The 15,092-nt window shown below is 35.8% G+C and overlaps 1 protein-coding gene across 1 annotated transcript in view; it reads left to right on the forward strand.

Moving 5' to 3' along the window:
• The window catches only part of CDH17 (cadherin 17), a 96,837-nt gene that overhangs the window by 61,384 nt on the left and 20,361 nt on the right, over positions 1 to 15,092 (forward strand). The window contains exons 6-12 of the mRNA XM_049782414.1: positions 580 to 738; positions 840 to 1,039; positions 3,150 to 3,281; positions 3,749 to 3,899; positions 5,737 to 5,952; positions 11,601 to 11,677; positions 12,701 to 12,892. Coding sequence (XP_049638371.1) covers positions 580 to 738; positions 840 to 1,039; positions 3,150 to 3,281; positions 3,749 to 3,899; positions 5,737 to 5,952; positions 11,601 to 11,677; positions 12,701 to 12,892 — 1,127 coding nt within the window. The remainder of the gene's footprint in view (positions 1 to 579; positions 739 to 839; positions 1,040 to 3,149; positions 3,282 to 3,748; positions 3,900 to 5,736; positions 5,953 to 11,600; positions 11,678 to 12,700; positions 12,893 to 15,092) is intronic.

Below are 15,092 nucleotides of genomic sequence, written 5' to 3' on the forward strand. Positions count from 1 at the left end.
TTCTATAAAAGTGGTTCTCAAACTTTTTTTGTGCCAGCATTCTCTTAAGAATAGTTAACAACTATAAAGTATTTCTGGTTTTGTGGATCATATCCACTGGTATGCAGGTCAAAGTTTAGTGACTGTCTCTCTGGGGGAAAGTTTTGATTAATAATATTTGCTAATTTCTGTGGTATATACTAGTACTAATAGTACTACAATAGATAACTAAGATCCTGCTTTAATACAATTAAAAAAATCAACAAGGGTTGGATTTTAAAAGTTGAAGACAGGTGCAATCTGGAAATACAGCAATGTCCCAACTTGGTCATCCTTTATGCTAAATTTCTTCAAATAATATTATACAGTGATTAAATATTTTATGTGTATTTTTTAACAAATAACACCCGAAAGCAGTCTTTGAGACTTTTATTGAGAGGCCTGGCCATATTTTTAAGCAAAATGAAAAGAATAAAAGTTTGTTTTCATCTGGATATGAATTATGGCATCTTCCATATTTTATTTCTTTCTTATAAAATAAAAGTATTGTTGGTTTAGATTGCATTAATATTTCTTTCTGGGCATGTTTTTATTAAACAGGAATACCTTTCATGTTTGTCAATGCTACCGATCTGGATGATCCAGCCACTCCCAATGGCCAACTTTTTTATCATATTCTTCTCCAGCTTCCCAAGGTTGGTGAAGTCATGTATTTTCAGATCGACAACAAAACAGGGGAGATTTCACTTACTAAAGAAGGTATGTCAAGGGATTATCTCTAGGACTGTGTCAGAAAACAAATCAAATTTTGTGTCACCTTCAAAGATATTTCCTTTTCTCTTCCTGAACTCTTCCCATAGGATGTCAGGAATTGGATCCCAGTAAGAATCCTGCTTATAATCTGGTAGTCTTAGTGAAGGACATGGGAGACCAGAAAGAAAATTCCTTCAGTGACACCACATCTGTGGATATTATTGTGTTGGAGAATATTTGGAAGGAGCCAGCACCAGTGGTTATTGTAGAAAACTCAACAGATCCACATCCCATAAAGATTACTCAGGTATGATTCCAAATATTTAGTTTACAGATAAATGACCTTACCATTAGGGTAAGGTCTATCTGGTGTTACTCACAGACATACTTATTAGATATATTCTTGTGTAGCATAAATTATTTAGAAAACAAAATTGATAAAATTTCTTGTTCCAAATGCCTCAAGTTTACCAAGAGTAAATTATAGGCAGACTTAAATTGGATTTAGATATTTATATCTATATTTATATATACCTATTGATATCATCTATGTTTATAGCTATATCATATATATCTATATAATCATCTATATATTTGAACTTGAAAAGAGACATAACTAACCATTGCATTCAAAAGAGCTGCCACTGATATTTATGGTTCTCTGTTGGCTGTATATATGAAATATACCTGTCATAGAGGGTTTTATTCAGTTTCAATATGTTTTAAAGGCTGGTTAATATTATTATTATAAAATATCTATTTAATAGACTCACTTCATCTTAAACTGAGGGATAGATAAGAACTGAATAGGAGTGAAAGAGTTGAACAAACAACATTTATCAATGAAGACGATTACCACCACAATTCAAGCCCACCTTTTTTCTCCACTCTTTGGTTGTTTGCCTCCTTCCCAAATCCAGTGTTATCTTTCTTTATTCTCATCATATCTTTCTTGATCCCCATATAATATAATATACAGTTGAAATGGGATCCCAGAAACATCCTTTGGGCTTCAAAATATTTTATCTTTTCTGAAAATCAGGAAGTTCCTTTACATGGAAAGTAATTTAGTGCAAGAGCACTCTATTTAGAGGTGAATGGAAAGTCATCTTTGGTTCATTACTGATAGACTGATTATGACTAAGTCTTTAAACTGTCTGGATCCTATTTTCTTCTCATCAATAAAATGGGTTACTAATACTTCTCCAGATTTTTGTGGGAATTAAATCATTGCTGGTTTCTGTGAAATGAATAAGTGATATTCATACTAAGATAATGCTTCTAAGATAAGCAGTCTAAGAGAATGCTTATCTGAAGTACCCCTCTGATATATTTTTAAATAATACTGTTACTGTTAAGTGGTTTTGGAAAGGACCATCTTTTTTTTTTTTTTTTTTTTTTTTTTTTTTGGTTTTTGGGCCACACCCTGTGACGCTCAGGGGTTACTCCTGGCTATGCGCTCAGAAGTTGCTCCTGGCTTCTTGGGGGACCATATGGGACGCCGGGGGATCGAACCGCGGTCCGTCCTAGGCTAGCGCAGGCAAGGCAGGCACCTTACCTCCAGCGCCACCGCCCGGCCCCGGAAAGGACCATCTTATTGTAGGTTTTATTTAAACTAAAAGGATTTTGAAACTCAACCATGAACAATTTTGTCATCATGGTGCTTAAATAAAAATAAAGAGGGGTGATAATCTCATATGACTGAAATTTAATGAGATACTACATGAAAGTGCTTAAAAGCCTAGAGTGTGCTAAATCCTTCATAAATGAGTTTTTACCAGTATCAGAATATTAGAAAGCCCAGACTGTCTTTAGCAATTAGATTAGACTTGCTATTAATTTGTTTTATGTCAAGTTGTATACAAAACAATACTAGGAGATAGTAATTATTCTTACCCTTGAATTTTAGAAGACTAAATATTTAGAGAAAGGATGCCTTTTATTTATACTATTTGTCTTAATAGAATTAAAATGTTAAATATCTCCTCCTGATCATAATTAGTGGTTTTTAAGAAGTTTATTATATATTATGGCTTATCCTCAGATAATGTCAACAGCATCATCTGAGGTAAATTTTGGTTTTATAAATAAATCTTTCATAGATATGAAAACTCAACAGTCAAAATTCCAAAAGGAAAACTCATACACTTTTTGGTGTTCATACAAAACCAATTTTTTTTTAGAAAACAAAGAAACTTTGTCCTTTATTGGCAGAAGAAATGTTGACTGTTATAAAGGGAAACAAAATGGGTTTATGATGAGGGTGTGGGGAAAATGTATTTAGGTTAAAATAAAATTAGAATTCAGTAATTATAAGAGACCACAGAAGTTTCACTCGAGCGCCAAAAATTATTTACTTCCCTTCTAGTTTTCTTGGTTCATAATTCTTTCTTCTCAATTCCCTTTGGGACCTGTAGGTACAATGGAATGATCCAGGCGCACGTTATTCCTTAGAAGAAAAGGGAAAGCTGCCACGATTCCCATTTTCAATTGACCAGAATGGAGATATTTATGTGACTGAACCCTTGGACCGAGAAGAAAAGGATTCAGTGAGTACAACAGGGAGAAATTTCACAGGCAACACAAGGTTTTGTGTCCATGGACTGCTGAGAACGAAGTTAACTGTACTACCCCCATCTCTATTCAACATACAAAAGCCTATGTTTTCACCTTCAATGCATTATTAATTCCAAAGACAAAATTTTCTGGGGGCAGTGATAGAAAGTAGAGTAGGCCAGTGCTGTGCATGTGGTTAACCTGTGTTTTACAGAGTCAGGAGTTAGCCCTGAGCCTCTTGGTGTGTGTCCCCTACACTACCCCCAAGAAACCAAAGACATAATTTCCCTACAGATCATAACCATTTTAATTTTTTTGGTTTCCTGATTCTAAATAAATATAAACAATGGGGTAAATTTGTGTAAACAATAAAAGGGTACAATAAAACGAAACATGTTTTTCTCTGCCTTATAAAGGGGGGATGAGGGAATCATATCTAACTCTGACTTTCTTGTTGTAGTATGTTTTTTATGCAGTTGCAAAGGATGAGCTTGGAAAATCTCTTGACAAGCCTCTTGAAATCAAAGTGAAAGTTGAGGACATAAATGATAATCCTCCTTCTTGTCCACCTACGGAGACTGTATTTGAGATCCAGGAGAATGAAAATATAGGTAAGATATGGAAACATTTAAAAGTTGTGCAATTGCTCTCCTTGAGGTGACTTTGTAATACATTTATCCTCACTGTTGGGTGAAATCTGTGTAGATAAATCTAATCAATCTCTAGTAGAGGCTGAATTTACTTTGGAACTCATACAAGTCAGTGTTTTAGGTCAAATAACTTTAGTTCAAACAACACATGGGTAGGTAGTACTCCTAAAAATGGCACTAGGACTACTAGTTCCATAATCATCTACACCAATATTCTCAATGCATATATAAGATAATCTCATGTAAGATTCTGTTAAACACCAGGGGATGGAACTGTGGTTTAGGTTACCTGGAACCTACGTTCCAGGGAATGAAACTGGGCCAGCTGTGTGCAGCTGTGCGCCATCGCTCCATTGCTCCAGCAATGCTATCTTTTACTTAATATCTATCTCTCTATCACCTATCATCTATCTATCTATCTATCTATCATCTATCTATCATCTATCTATCATATATCATCTATCTATCATCTATCTATCTATCTATCTATCTATCTATCTATCTATGTATCTATGTATCTATCTATCTATCTATATCTCTCTACTAACTCTCTATCATCTATCTATCTATCTATCTATCTATCTATCTCTCTATCTCTCTCTATCTCTCTCTATCTATCATATATCTCTCTATCTATATTTCGCTATCTCTCTCTATCATCTATCTATCTATCATCTATCTATCTATCTATCTATCATCTATATATCCTGTCTATCTATCAAGCACCATGGTTACAAATTTGTTCATGCTTGAGTTTCAGTCATAGAATGTATACCAACATTCACCAGTGCACATTTCCTATCACCAATGTCCCAGTTAATTAGGGATTATTAACTAAAAAAATTCTAATTTGATATAAAAACATGTTAATAAAATAGTGAATGTGGGGGCCAATGAGGTGGCGCTAGAGGTAAGGTGTCTGCCTTGCAAGCGCTAGCCAAGGAAGGACCTCGGTTCGATCCCCCGGTGTCCCATATGGTCCCCCCAAGCCAGAGGCGATTTCTGAGTGCTTAGCCAGGAGTAACCCCTGAGCATCAAAATGGGTGTGGCCCCCCCAAAAAAAAACCCCCAAAAAAATAGTGAATGTGAACTTTTTATGTATCGAATTGTTCTTCCAAATTTATATAGTGAAATCTTAATCCCCTTATACATCAAAGGGTAGCTACATTTGGAGATAAGATAATTAAGCCAAATTAAGTCATTAGTATAGAACCTAACTCATTAAGACTGGTATCATCTACAAAGAGAAAAGTTAGGCATGTACAGAAAAATGACTAAAGGGAGACATATACAGAAAGCTATCAAAAAGCTGAGCTGAGAGATCTCAGAAGAAAGTAATCTGATCTCAGATCTCAGATCTCTAGTTTTTATGGACTGTGACAAAATAAAATTTTTTTTTGGTTTTTGGGCCACATCCGGTGACACTCCTGGCAATGTGCTTGGAAATTGCTTCTGGCTTGGGGGACCACATGGGACACCCAGGGATCAAACCCAGTCCATCCTCGGTCAGCCAAGTGCAAGGCAAACGCCCTACCACAATGCCATCACTCTAGCCCCAAGAGACAAAATATTTTAATAGTTATCCCATCTATTGTACTTTGCTATGAGAGGTGCTAAGAACCAGCACACTATCTCAAGCCTATTGTTAAAGAAAGGATTATGTGATTAAAAATAAATCTAAGAACTTTGGATTCCACTTTGTTGCTTATGGTGATTTCTAAGAACTACTTTAGCAAAACCATTAAAAAAGTAGATTAAACTGAGCCAGAAATTAATAGATTTTTCTTCCTTCCCACAGGAAATGATATTGGGAGAATTGTTGCTTATGACCTGGATGAAGCAAACACTGTCAATAGTATTTTAAAATACAGACTTGTGGATCAAACCCCCAAGTATCCCAGAGAAGATCTCTTCTTGGTCCAGGCCTACACAGGAGTGTTCCAGTTAGCTAAGATGTCATTGAAAAAGCAAGACTCTCCACAGTATAATTTGACAGTAGAGGTATCTGACAAAGGTTAGTATCACTCTCACCAGGTGGAATGAAAATACTTATTTTCTTTTAGTTGTGATTTATTAGGCTCTACGAGAGAGGGATCTTAAGAATTTTTGCTTCTTCCATAGAGCACATCTGTAGCTGGTCTAACATTATAAAAATCAGGGTTGCCTTTTGGGTTCATTATTATTCCAGTCCTCTGAGAAGCAGATGCTATGAGAGGATTCAATATATACACATGTTCTGTTGGGGAACACTGCATGTAAATATGCAGAGGGAGACAGAGACTGCTAGGAGAGCCATCGGGTCATGGAATGATCTCCACAGAATGAGGAATTAAGAGAATGAAAGCTGGTGGGAGAAGGATGGCATTTAGCGGTCAAAAGAAAGTTCAAGCAGATCACTAGGAAGTCTCAGATGGAAAGTCAAAGAAGTCCATGAACTCCAGGATTAGTCCAGGTAAGCTCTAGAGCAAAAGTAGTGATGGATTCAGTGTAGAGAATATTGAAATTTTAAAATGGAGCTACAGTCAGTTAAGAAAACTGTTGTTAGTGTTTCTGTTTTTGAAAAGCAGGAAGCACTTCATTGGGTGGATTCCAGGAGGGAAGGAAAGAGTGGCTAAGAGAGAGTCAATACAACAGCACCATAACCTTCCAAATACAGTAATATTAGTGTTAGTAATAGAAATGGAGGAAATTGTGCAAACTACCCTCTAACTTGAATTGAAAGGAAGTGGCAAGGATGTAAAAAAATATCTGAATGATTTTGAAAACTGTGATGCCATTTATCGTAATAATACTTTGAAAGAACTTGAAATTTGATAAGACATAACTAGTATTTGTGTAATTTTAAAATCATTTTAGTTCTTAGTGTACAGATTTAGAACATGAGTTTGTAATCTGCTTACAAATGTAATCTGCTTCAGAATCTTTGCAGTAGTTCCCAGGCACCAAGGACAGTAACTTTACAATGCACGATTAGTCCATCATTGAGAGAAGAGAAATAAGTGCTGTAGCATTTTTTATGTTCTAAAAATATCAAAAAGACTCCATGAATGCACCATTTTAATTAAACCTAAATTTTTTAATTAAATGATGTATATTTTTCAAGGAGGTTTTATAACAGTTAATAAAACCTAACAATAAATCTGTGCTAGTATATTAAACTGCAAAAAAAAGAAAGAAAGAAAGAAAGAGAGAGAGAGAGAAAGAAAGAAAGAAAGAAAGAAAGAAAGAAAGAAAGAAAGAAAGAAAGAAAGAAAGAAAGAAAGAAAGAAAGAAAAAAGAAAGAAAGAAAGAAAGAAAGAAAGAGAAAGAAAGAAAGAAAGAAAGAAAGAAAGAAAGAAAGAAAGAAAGAAAGAAAGAAAGAAAGAAAGAAAGAAAGAAAGAAAGAAAGAAAGAAAGAAAGAAAGAAAGAAGGAAAGAAAGAAAGAAAGAGAGAGAGAAAGAAAGAAAGAAAGAAAAGAAAGAAAGAAAGAAAGAAAGAAAGAAAGAAAGAAAGAAAGAAAGAAAGAAAGAAAGAAAGAAAGAAAGAAAGAAAGAAAGAAAGAAAGAAAGAAAGAAAGAAGAAAGAAAAGAAAACTGTTGGTAAAGGTTGCTGAGTCACATTCTCATGGTGACCATAAGAACCAAAAAATTCATTGTATTTCCAAATACTATCTTCTGGATTCAAGATTCTATTTGTTCACTTGATTTTGTTTGTGGGTCACAGCCAGTCATGCTCAGGGTTTACTCCTGGCTTTGGACTCAGGGCTCATTCCAGGTGAAATTCAGAGACAAGATGAGGTGTCAAGTTGGACATGTGTCAGTTGTTTGCAAAGGCAAGTGTCTTACCAGCTGTACTATCTCTTCAATCTCTGGAGAATTCTATTGTATGAAAAGAATTCTAGTGTCTTAAAATGCAACAAATGGCCAGAGGGATAGCATGGTAGATGGGGTACTTGTGGTACATGAGCCAACCCTAGTTTGATCCCTGGCATCACATATGGTCCCCCAAGACTACCAGGAGTAATTTCTGAAAGCCAGGAGTAATCCCTGAGCACAGCTTAGTATGACCCAAAAACCAAATCAGAGTGAAAGAGTGATAGATAAGAAAAATGTATGCTCCAGAGACAGCAAGGGGAGAGTACATCAGGGAGGGTGAGAGGGAAATTGGGGACATTCGTGGTGGGCAATGTGTATTGATGAAGGTTGTTGTAGATTGTATGACTATAACTCAATCATAAACAACTTTGTCTATGGAAAAAACCCACAACTGTATTATAAAAAACATTGAAACCACGGTATTTAAATTAAAAAATAAAGAAAAAAGAAAATGGAAAAGATCTACATCCTTGGGAAAGTTCTTTATTTTATTGATTACTCATTTGCATTTGATTTCCCCATACAATCTCAAATCTCAAAGGTGATTAATAAAAACTTTATTTGTATATGTGAGGGCCACACCTAGTGGTACTATTCCTGATTCTGTGCTCAAGCTTGATCCCTGGCGATGCTCTGGGATTTGAACCAGGGTTCTGTTTGCTGCAGCCACATGCAAGGCAAGTACATAATCTCTTATCGTCTCTTTATGACCCTCAAAGCAGGGATTCTTTTTTTTTTTTTTTTTTTTTTTTTTTTTTTTTGGTTTTTGGGCCACACCCGGCGGTGCTCAGGGGTTACTCCTGGCTGTCTGCTCAGAAATAGCTCCTGGCAGGCACGGGGGACCATATGGGACACCGGGATTCCAACCAACCACCTTTGGTCCTGGATTGGCTGCTTGCAAGGCAAACGCCGCTGTGCTATCTCTCCAGGCCCAGAGATTCTTAATATTTATTAATTCATAAAAACCTTCTGAGAGAATCTGATAAAAATTGAACATTTTTACAAAAAATGCACTTACTTTCAGAAAAATGTCCCCAGAGCCTCCTAATACATGTATTCTGGCAAAGACACATTTGCAGACACACACATTTATTTGAGTTAACTAAAACTGTATCTTAGATGGCCTAATAGCCCAGTAACCACTAAGAAACACAGTAGCCATTAAGGTTATATGTGTGTAGTAAAGGACAGAGTATCATTTTACTTATTATTTACAGATGTTTCTCTTTACACAGAAAACTGGAGCTTAGCAGCTTCCTAGTGCAGAATGTTTGAAGGTGGCAAATTTGAAAAAGGTTTAGGTCCTAAGATTTGTCTAGCATTATGTTAAGTGGAACAACAGAAGTATGATTAAGTCATTCCTATGTATGACAGATGAACAATTTCACACAATTAGCCATGCATTTCTTCATCCAATAGTCACTGAGCTTTTACCTCATCTAAGGTACTGTTCAGGGTATTGAAGAGGTAAATAAGGCAAGTGTCTGGAAAGTGAGTGGCTAAATGGAGGGAAGAGTGGATTAGACATTTTTGAAGAGTAGTTGTTGAGTGGAATTTAAAAAAAAATTCCTCCCTGTTCCTCAGAAACATTCCACATGTTCTGATCTAAGTTTTTAAGGCTGGATACAACAATTCACCAAATTGTGCAGTAAAAATTGTCTACGTAGGGGTGGAGCAATAATACAGCAGTAGGGCTTTTGCCTTGCACATGGCCAACCTAGGTTCAATCCCCAGCATCCCATTTGGTTTACTGAGCATCGCTAGAATGATTCCTAAGTGCAAAGCCAGGAGTAACTCCTGAGAACCATAGGATGCTTTCCAGACCCCCCCAAATGTTGATGTATCTGAGTATATTTTATAAAAATGGACAATATTGTAAAACATATTTAGGCATAAGTACGTATGCATTTATATGTTAATAGAATTAAACAGAAAATCAAAGACTAGTCAGTAGTTAATAGCTTCTATAAACTCAGAAAATACATGACACTAGCCAGAAGTTCCACTGTTGGCTCAAATGAGGTTTGTGAAGATCAGTAACACAGTGAATTCAGGTCCTAGAGATCTCCCTTAACCTACCCAGGGTTGAATAATGTTTATTCATATTTTTAAAATAGTTGTGGGGTGACTTAAGTTCAATCAACATTGACTTACATATCACTTGATAATTATTCAATTAAATGCCAGTCATTATGTTCAATACATTGTGCATAAGCTCTGGAGTTTGAGTATTTTCATTAAAATCCCAACAATAAGCACAGGAACTTTCTCCATTTTACACCTTCCACCCCCATCTAATACCGCTAAAGGAGTAACTAAGAGGAGTGTCAAGGTTAAAGTTCAAGTATAAAGGTTGTGGGCAGAGTTGAGTGAATGTATTAGGAGGCATGGATCTTGGTAAGCAGCTTTCCTTACCAGAACTTATGTAGGAGTGAGGAATGGAAACTTTCTAATAATGTAGCCAGACATCAGTCTTTGGTTCTAAAGAAGGCGACTATCATTGAGGGGCCAAGACCCCATTTCTCTCTCCTCTCCCCTGCCTTAGGTCATTGATAGAATTCCCACTGACAGAATCCATTACCATTTGTAAAATTAGAATATTGGACACAAAGCTGGGTAAAGGTCGAACATCAACACAAAGGGCACAGGGAGATGTGGACTCTGGCACAACTGGCAGTCATGTGACTTTGTCAGTCACTTGTCTTTGGTCAGGTTTTCTAATGTCTCAGCTTCTTGGCTTCTTCCTTTGTGAATGGAATCAGAATGATAATAGTACTTATTCAAGAGATGGCATGAATGTGAAACGAACACTTCTAGTAAAGTACTAATTACAATGTCTGGTACATGAGGAAAGCTTGGTTCTATATTTATCAACATTTCATAGATGGACATTCTGAGATACAGAGAATGAGTGCACACCCAAGGACTTATAATATGTAATTATAAAAGCCATAATTCCAGCAGCGGGACTTCTGAGCTCCGTGTTTTAGCCACTGTAGGTAGATACAGTAGGGTATGGTTAGAGCCATGTCCCCAACAAAGAACCTGTCATTTATGCTTTTCTTTGGGATATTTTCATAGACATTCCATCCCTAATCTTTCCTGATGTCCTTACCTTTCCTCACTTCCTTTGAACATGGTGTTTGATCCCTGGCACCATATATGGTATCCTAAGCACCACCAGGAGTGCTCTCTGAAGCACAAAGCCTGGAGTAATTCTGAACATTGCTGGGTTTTTCTCCCTCCAAAACAAGCAAAAAATAAGATGAAATTATCTTCCCAGGATTTCTTAAGCTGTTTCTGCCCCCACCTTTCTTCCTGTAAGCTGGGTAGCCAGGCCTTTTTAAAGGACCACAATGTCTAACCTTTTTTTTTCCTCTAGAGAGGAAAAAGGTGACACAACTTTCCCATCAAAGAATGCAGAAAAGACATAGGATAGTAAATTCTAGAAGTGTTCAGATAAGGAAAGATAGCCTGCTGGAATGCCCAAGGATGACTTTGTGGAAGAAGAGTTTGGCAGTAGGCTTTGAAGACTACATAAATTTTGCTTGCTTGGGAATAAGACTTAAAAGGGGGAGATAGTAAATCCAGGGAATTTCTCTCAGGAATTTATGGAATTTCCCTTGGCGACCTGCTGGTGGGTGTAGGTCAGGGCAGAGGATGCCCTTTCCACATAAATTGCAAGTCTATAGCAAAATCGTAGCTTCTGCTGTCTCTTTACTTGCCAACATTGGGGTGGTGGGTCCAGATTCTTACTGTAATGTATGACTTTCAGTAAAAATATTTGTAATATTTTTGTGATTACAGATTTCACAACTCTCTGTCATGTGCAAATCAACCTTATTGATATCAATGATCAGATCCCCATCTTTGAAAAGTCAGATGTGAGTAGCTATGCATTTTATTTATTTATTTATTTATTTAATTTATTTACTTTATTCATATTATTTGGAATGGTGACACAGAGAGTAGTTCAGGAAATTTTCAGGCTAGTAAGTACTATCTGGGCTCTGGAGAGAGTGAGTACTGCTCCTTTTGTTGGCATGGATCCTAAGAACCCTGTTTGCCACCATCTTTAGGACCATGGTGCCAACTGACATGATCTGGACAATATTTAGTGACAGAGTGGAAATCAGTGATTAAGAGCACAGGCTTTGGTTTTGCACAAACCATGTTGTCCATTGGTATAAATGTCATTTCTGTGTTTGTTGGATGTGACCTTCAGTGCCTCTCCAATTCTTTGATAGAGATATTAATATCTACTACTCAATAGTGTAATGATAAGCATTCTATAGTGTTATCTTTATCTAGCACGTATCGCGTGCTTTCTATTCGAGAGCTTTATGTGCTTTACTTCTCTTAATCTCTACTAAACATTTGAAGTAGGTTTTATTATTATCTCTACTAGACAGATGATGAAACCATGATTTAAAGAAATGAAGTAACTTACTTCAGGTCATTCAATTAGTGAGTAGAAAGTCGCAAATCCTGTTTTTGACTGCAATGTCCAGGCTCTAAGTAACTATTATTTGATTGATTTAAAAATAAATTTTATTTTTACAAAGTATACTGCATGATAGGTATTCAGTCATATATATCATTGCTACTATAATAATAGCAATCCATTATTAAACATCAGATATGGGGGGAGAAATTTGTTTTATTTTTAATCCTTTCAGTAGTTTCCTGAATTGTGTTTCTGGGAGTAATAGGTATTCGTCTACAAGTATGACTGTTGTCAAAATCAACTGTAATATAGCCATCAATAGGAAAAATGTTAATATTAGTTAGATACTGTCGATGTCATTATGGCTATGTCCATTCTAAAACCAAAGCCAAGTTTACCCTTTAGCATTACAATTAATGACAATGAAAGATCTCATTGTTTTCTTCCATTTTCTTTTTAGTATGGAAACCTAACTCTCTCCGAAGATACACCCATTGGATCCACCATCTTATTCATCCAAGCCATTGACGCTGATGAACCGTTTACTGGAAGTTCTAAGATCCTGTATCGAATTATAGAGGGAGACAATGAGGGGAGACTGGAAGTTGAGACAGATTTACAAACAAACATTGGCTCTGTCATACTTAAAAAGGTAAATGGCATCCTTAATGGGATTGTAGGTTTTTAAAAATAAAATCCATTATCTTCTGACCACAAGAAGATTTGTGAAAAGAGGATTGACAAGGAAATTCTAGATAACTTTATTTTTTCCTGTCCTGAAAAAACAGAAAACCTGGTTTCCTATTCTGGGTTGCTACTTACCAAATATGCTTTGTAGAGGGATGTAGGTTAGCAATCTATGCTATAAATATAAAAAAATAGTATAAACAAATTTTAATTTTAGTAAGTCCTAAGTAATATTTTGGGACAACTTATTCTTCAAATATGGTTCAAAAAGATTCAATTTTAGCACAGTGGTTTATTTAACAATTTTTTTTTCAGTATTCAGGGTTTATTTTTGGCTCTGTACCCAGGGATTATTCCTGGAAAGGCTCAGGAAACGAGGTGGGATACTGGGGATAGAACCCAAGTTTAGCCACATGCAAGGCAAGCGAGTGTCTTACCTACTGTATTAAGTCTCAGGCACCCAGAAATAAAATTTGATAAATATGGGATTGGGAATATAGTAAATTAATTACTTTGGTTTCATAAATGTAAACATTGGAATGAATGAGCCCTATGTGTCTTTTAGGCTATAGATTCTGTATTCTAATATGCTAAGAATAGATTTCATTTTTTTAAAATAATGACTAGAAATCAATGTCTTCTTTCCTGAATTATAATATTGCTACCCCTATTGAGTCTTGTTTTCTCTCTTGTCCTCCATAAGCACTGGCAGCCTAAAATGAAAGATTGAATGTAATAGTACTTGATTCCTTGTTTGGATCTTTCCACACCTTCCTCAGTACATTTCTTATGTACATCTAAGTTTTGAGTCTATATTTTTGTGGCTGCCTCGTCTATGCTTTGAAGTTTATAAGCTGTTTGTCTGCTAGATAGTTAAGTCCGAAGCAGCACTCAATGTCATCCAATATATTTTGAATCAAAAGAAATGGGAGTTCTAGCAATAAAAGCCCTGAAAGCATCATTGACTGGTGAGTGATTGTAATGCAACGTGCTGAAGGCTACAAAACAAAAAAATTTCTGTGTAAGAAAGTTGTGATCCATAATGAAGAAAAACAGAAACAGAGACTTAAAATGTAGACAAATAGAATAATCTCATAGGAGATAAAAACACAGGGACAAAAGTTATAATGCTGATGCAAACTTTGAGCAGTCTCTGAATTATGATTTCATTATTATTATTATATATTCTACCTCTGACAAAGGGCATAACTGGGTTTTAAAAGATTTAGAAGTCAAATCGTTAGTGTTTTGAGTGAGTCTGACTTTTGAGTAATAAAATGCCATCACTACTTCCATTCATGACTACATACACAGAGAGAAGGAACCCTAAAAGGAAAGGATAAAATAAAGGATGTTTTCCAGGATTTGTAGTGAGAAGTTCAAACAGTATGTTTGTTCCATTGCAATAGATTAGGGTGCCTCTCTTCAATTCTCCTGCAGAGATATAAGGGAAGGTAGAAGTTCATACATATTATTATGAATAAGATGTCAATATTTTTCATGGTGCTTTATTGTGCCAAAGTTAATCAACATTTGTGGTTACTAAGAAGATGCTGGCAACCTGTAAGTTAGTAATAAGTGTTTCTCATAATGTGATATACTACTGTCTGGCACAGAATGTAGGTTCAGTAAATATGGATTAACAATTGACAATTGAATTCTGTCCTAGATATAATTATTAACAATCAGGTGCAACCCCCACTTGTCCCAGCTGTCCCTTGTGGACTTTGATAACTGTATTCTGGTGACAATACCTCTGGTCATCCACAGTCCACTTAAAGAGGATGCTGGACAGGAAGTAATGGAAGTTATGGAACTCTGAAAAGGATAAGCTGTTGGGTTAGTGTTGCACTTGTGTTAATGCTATGGCCAAGAGTTAGCCTGTGTTTTTAACTCAACTGTATGACTTGAATACTATTAATATTAAAAATATCTTTGTGATATTACTTTGTTAATGAGAAAGCCATCTAAAAAGTATTGTCTGAATAAATACCAACTCTACAATGTGAATTTCTAAATAGAATCTGGAACAAGGTCCAAACACCAAATATTAGAATAAAAAGTTGTTCCATGCATGCTTATAAGTGAAGAAATTAAAGGGCTTTTGAGATCTCAGTGCCATAAATGGATGTTCAATATGAAATATATATATATGAGTGTGTTTA

This window comes from Suncus etruscus, chromosome 10 (genome assembly GCF_024139225.1).
Source record: "Suncus etruscus isolate mSunEtr1 chromosome 10, mSunEtr1.pri.cur, whole genome shotgun sequence".
Classification (NCBI taxonomy): Eukaryota; Metazoa; Chordata; class Mammalia; order Eulipotyphla; family Soricidae; genus Suncus; species Suncus etruscus.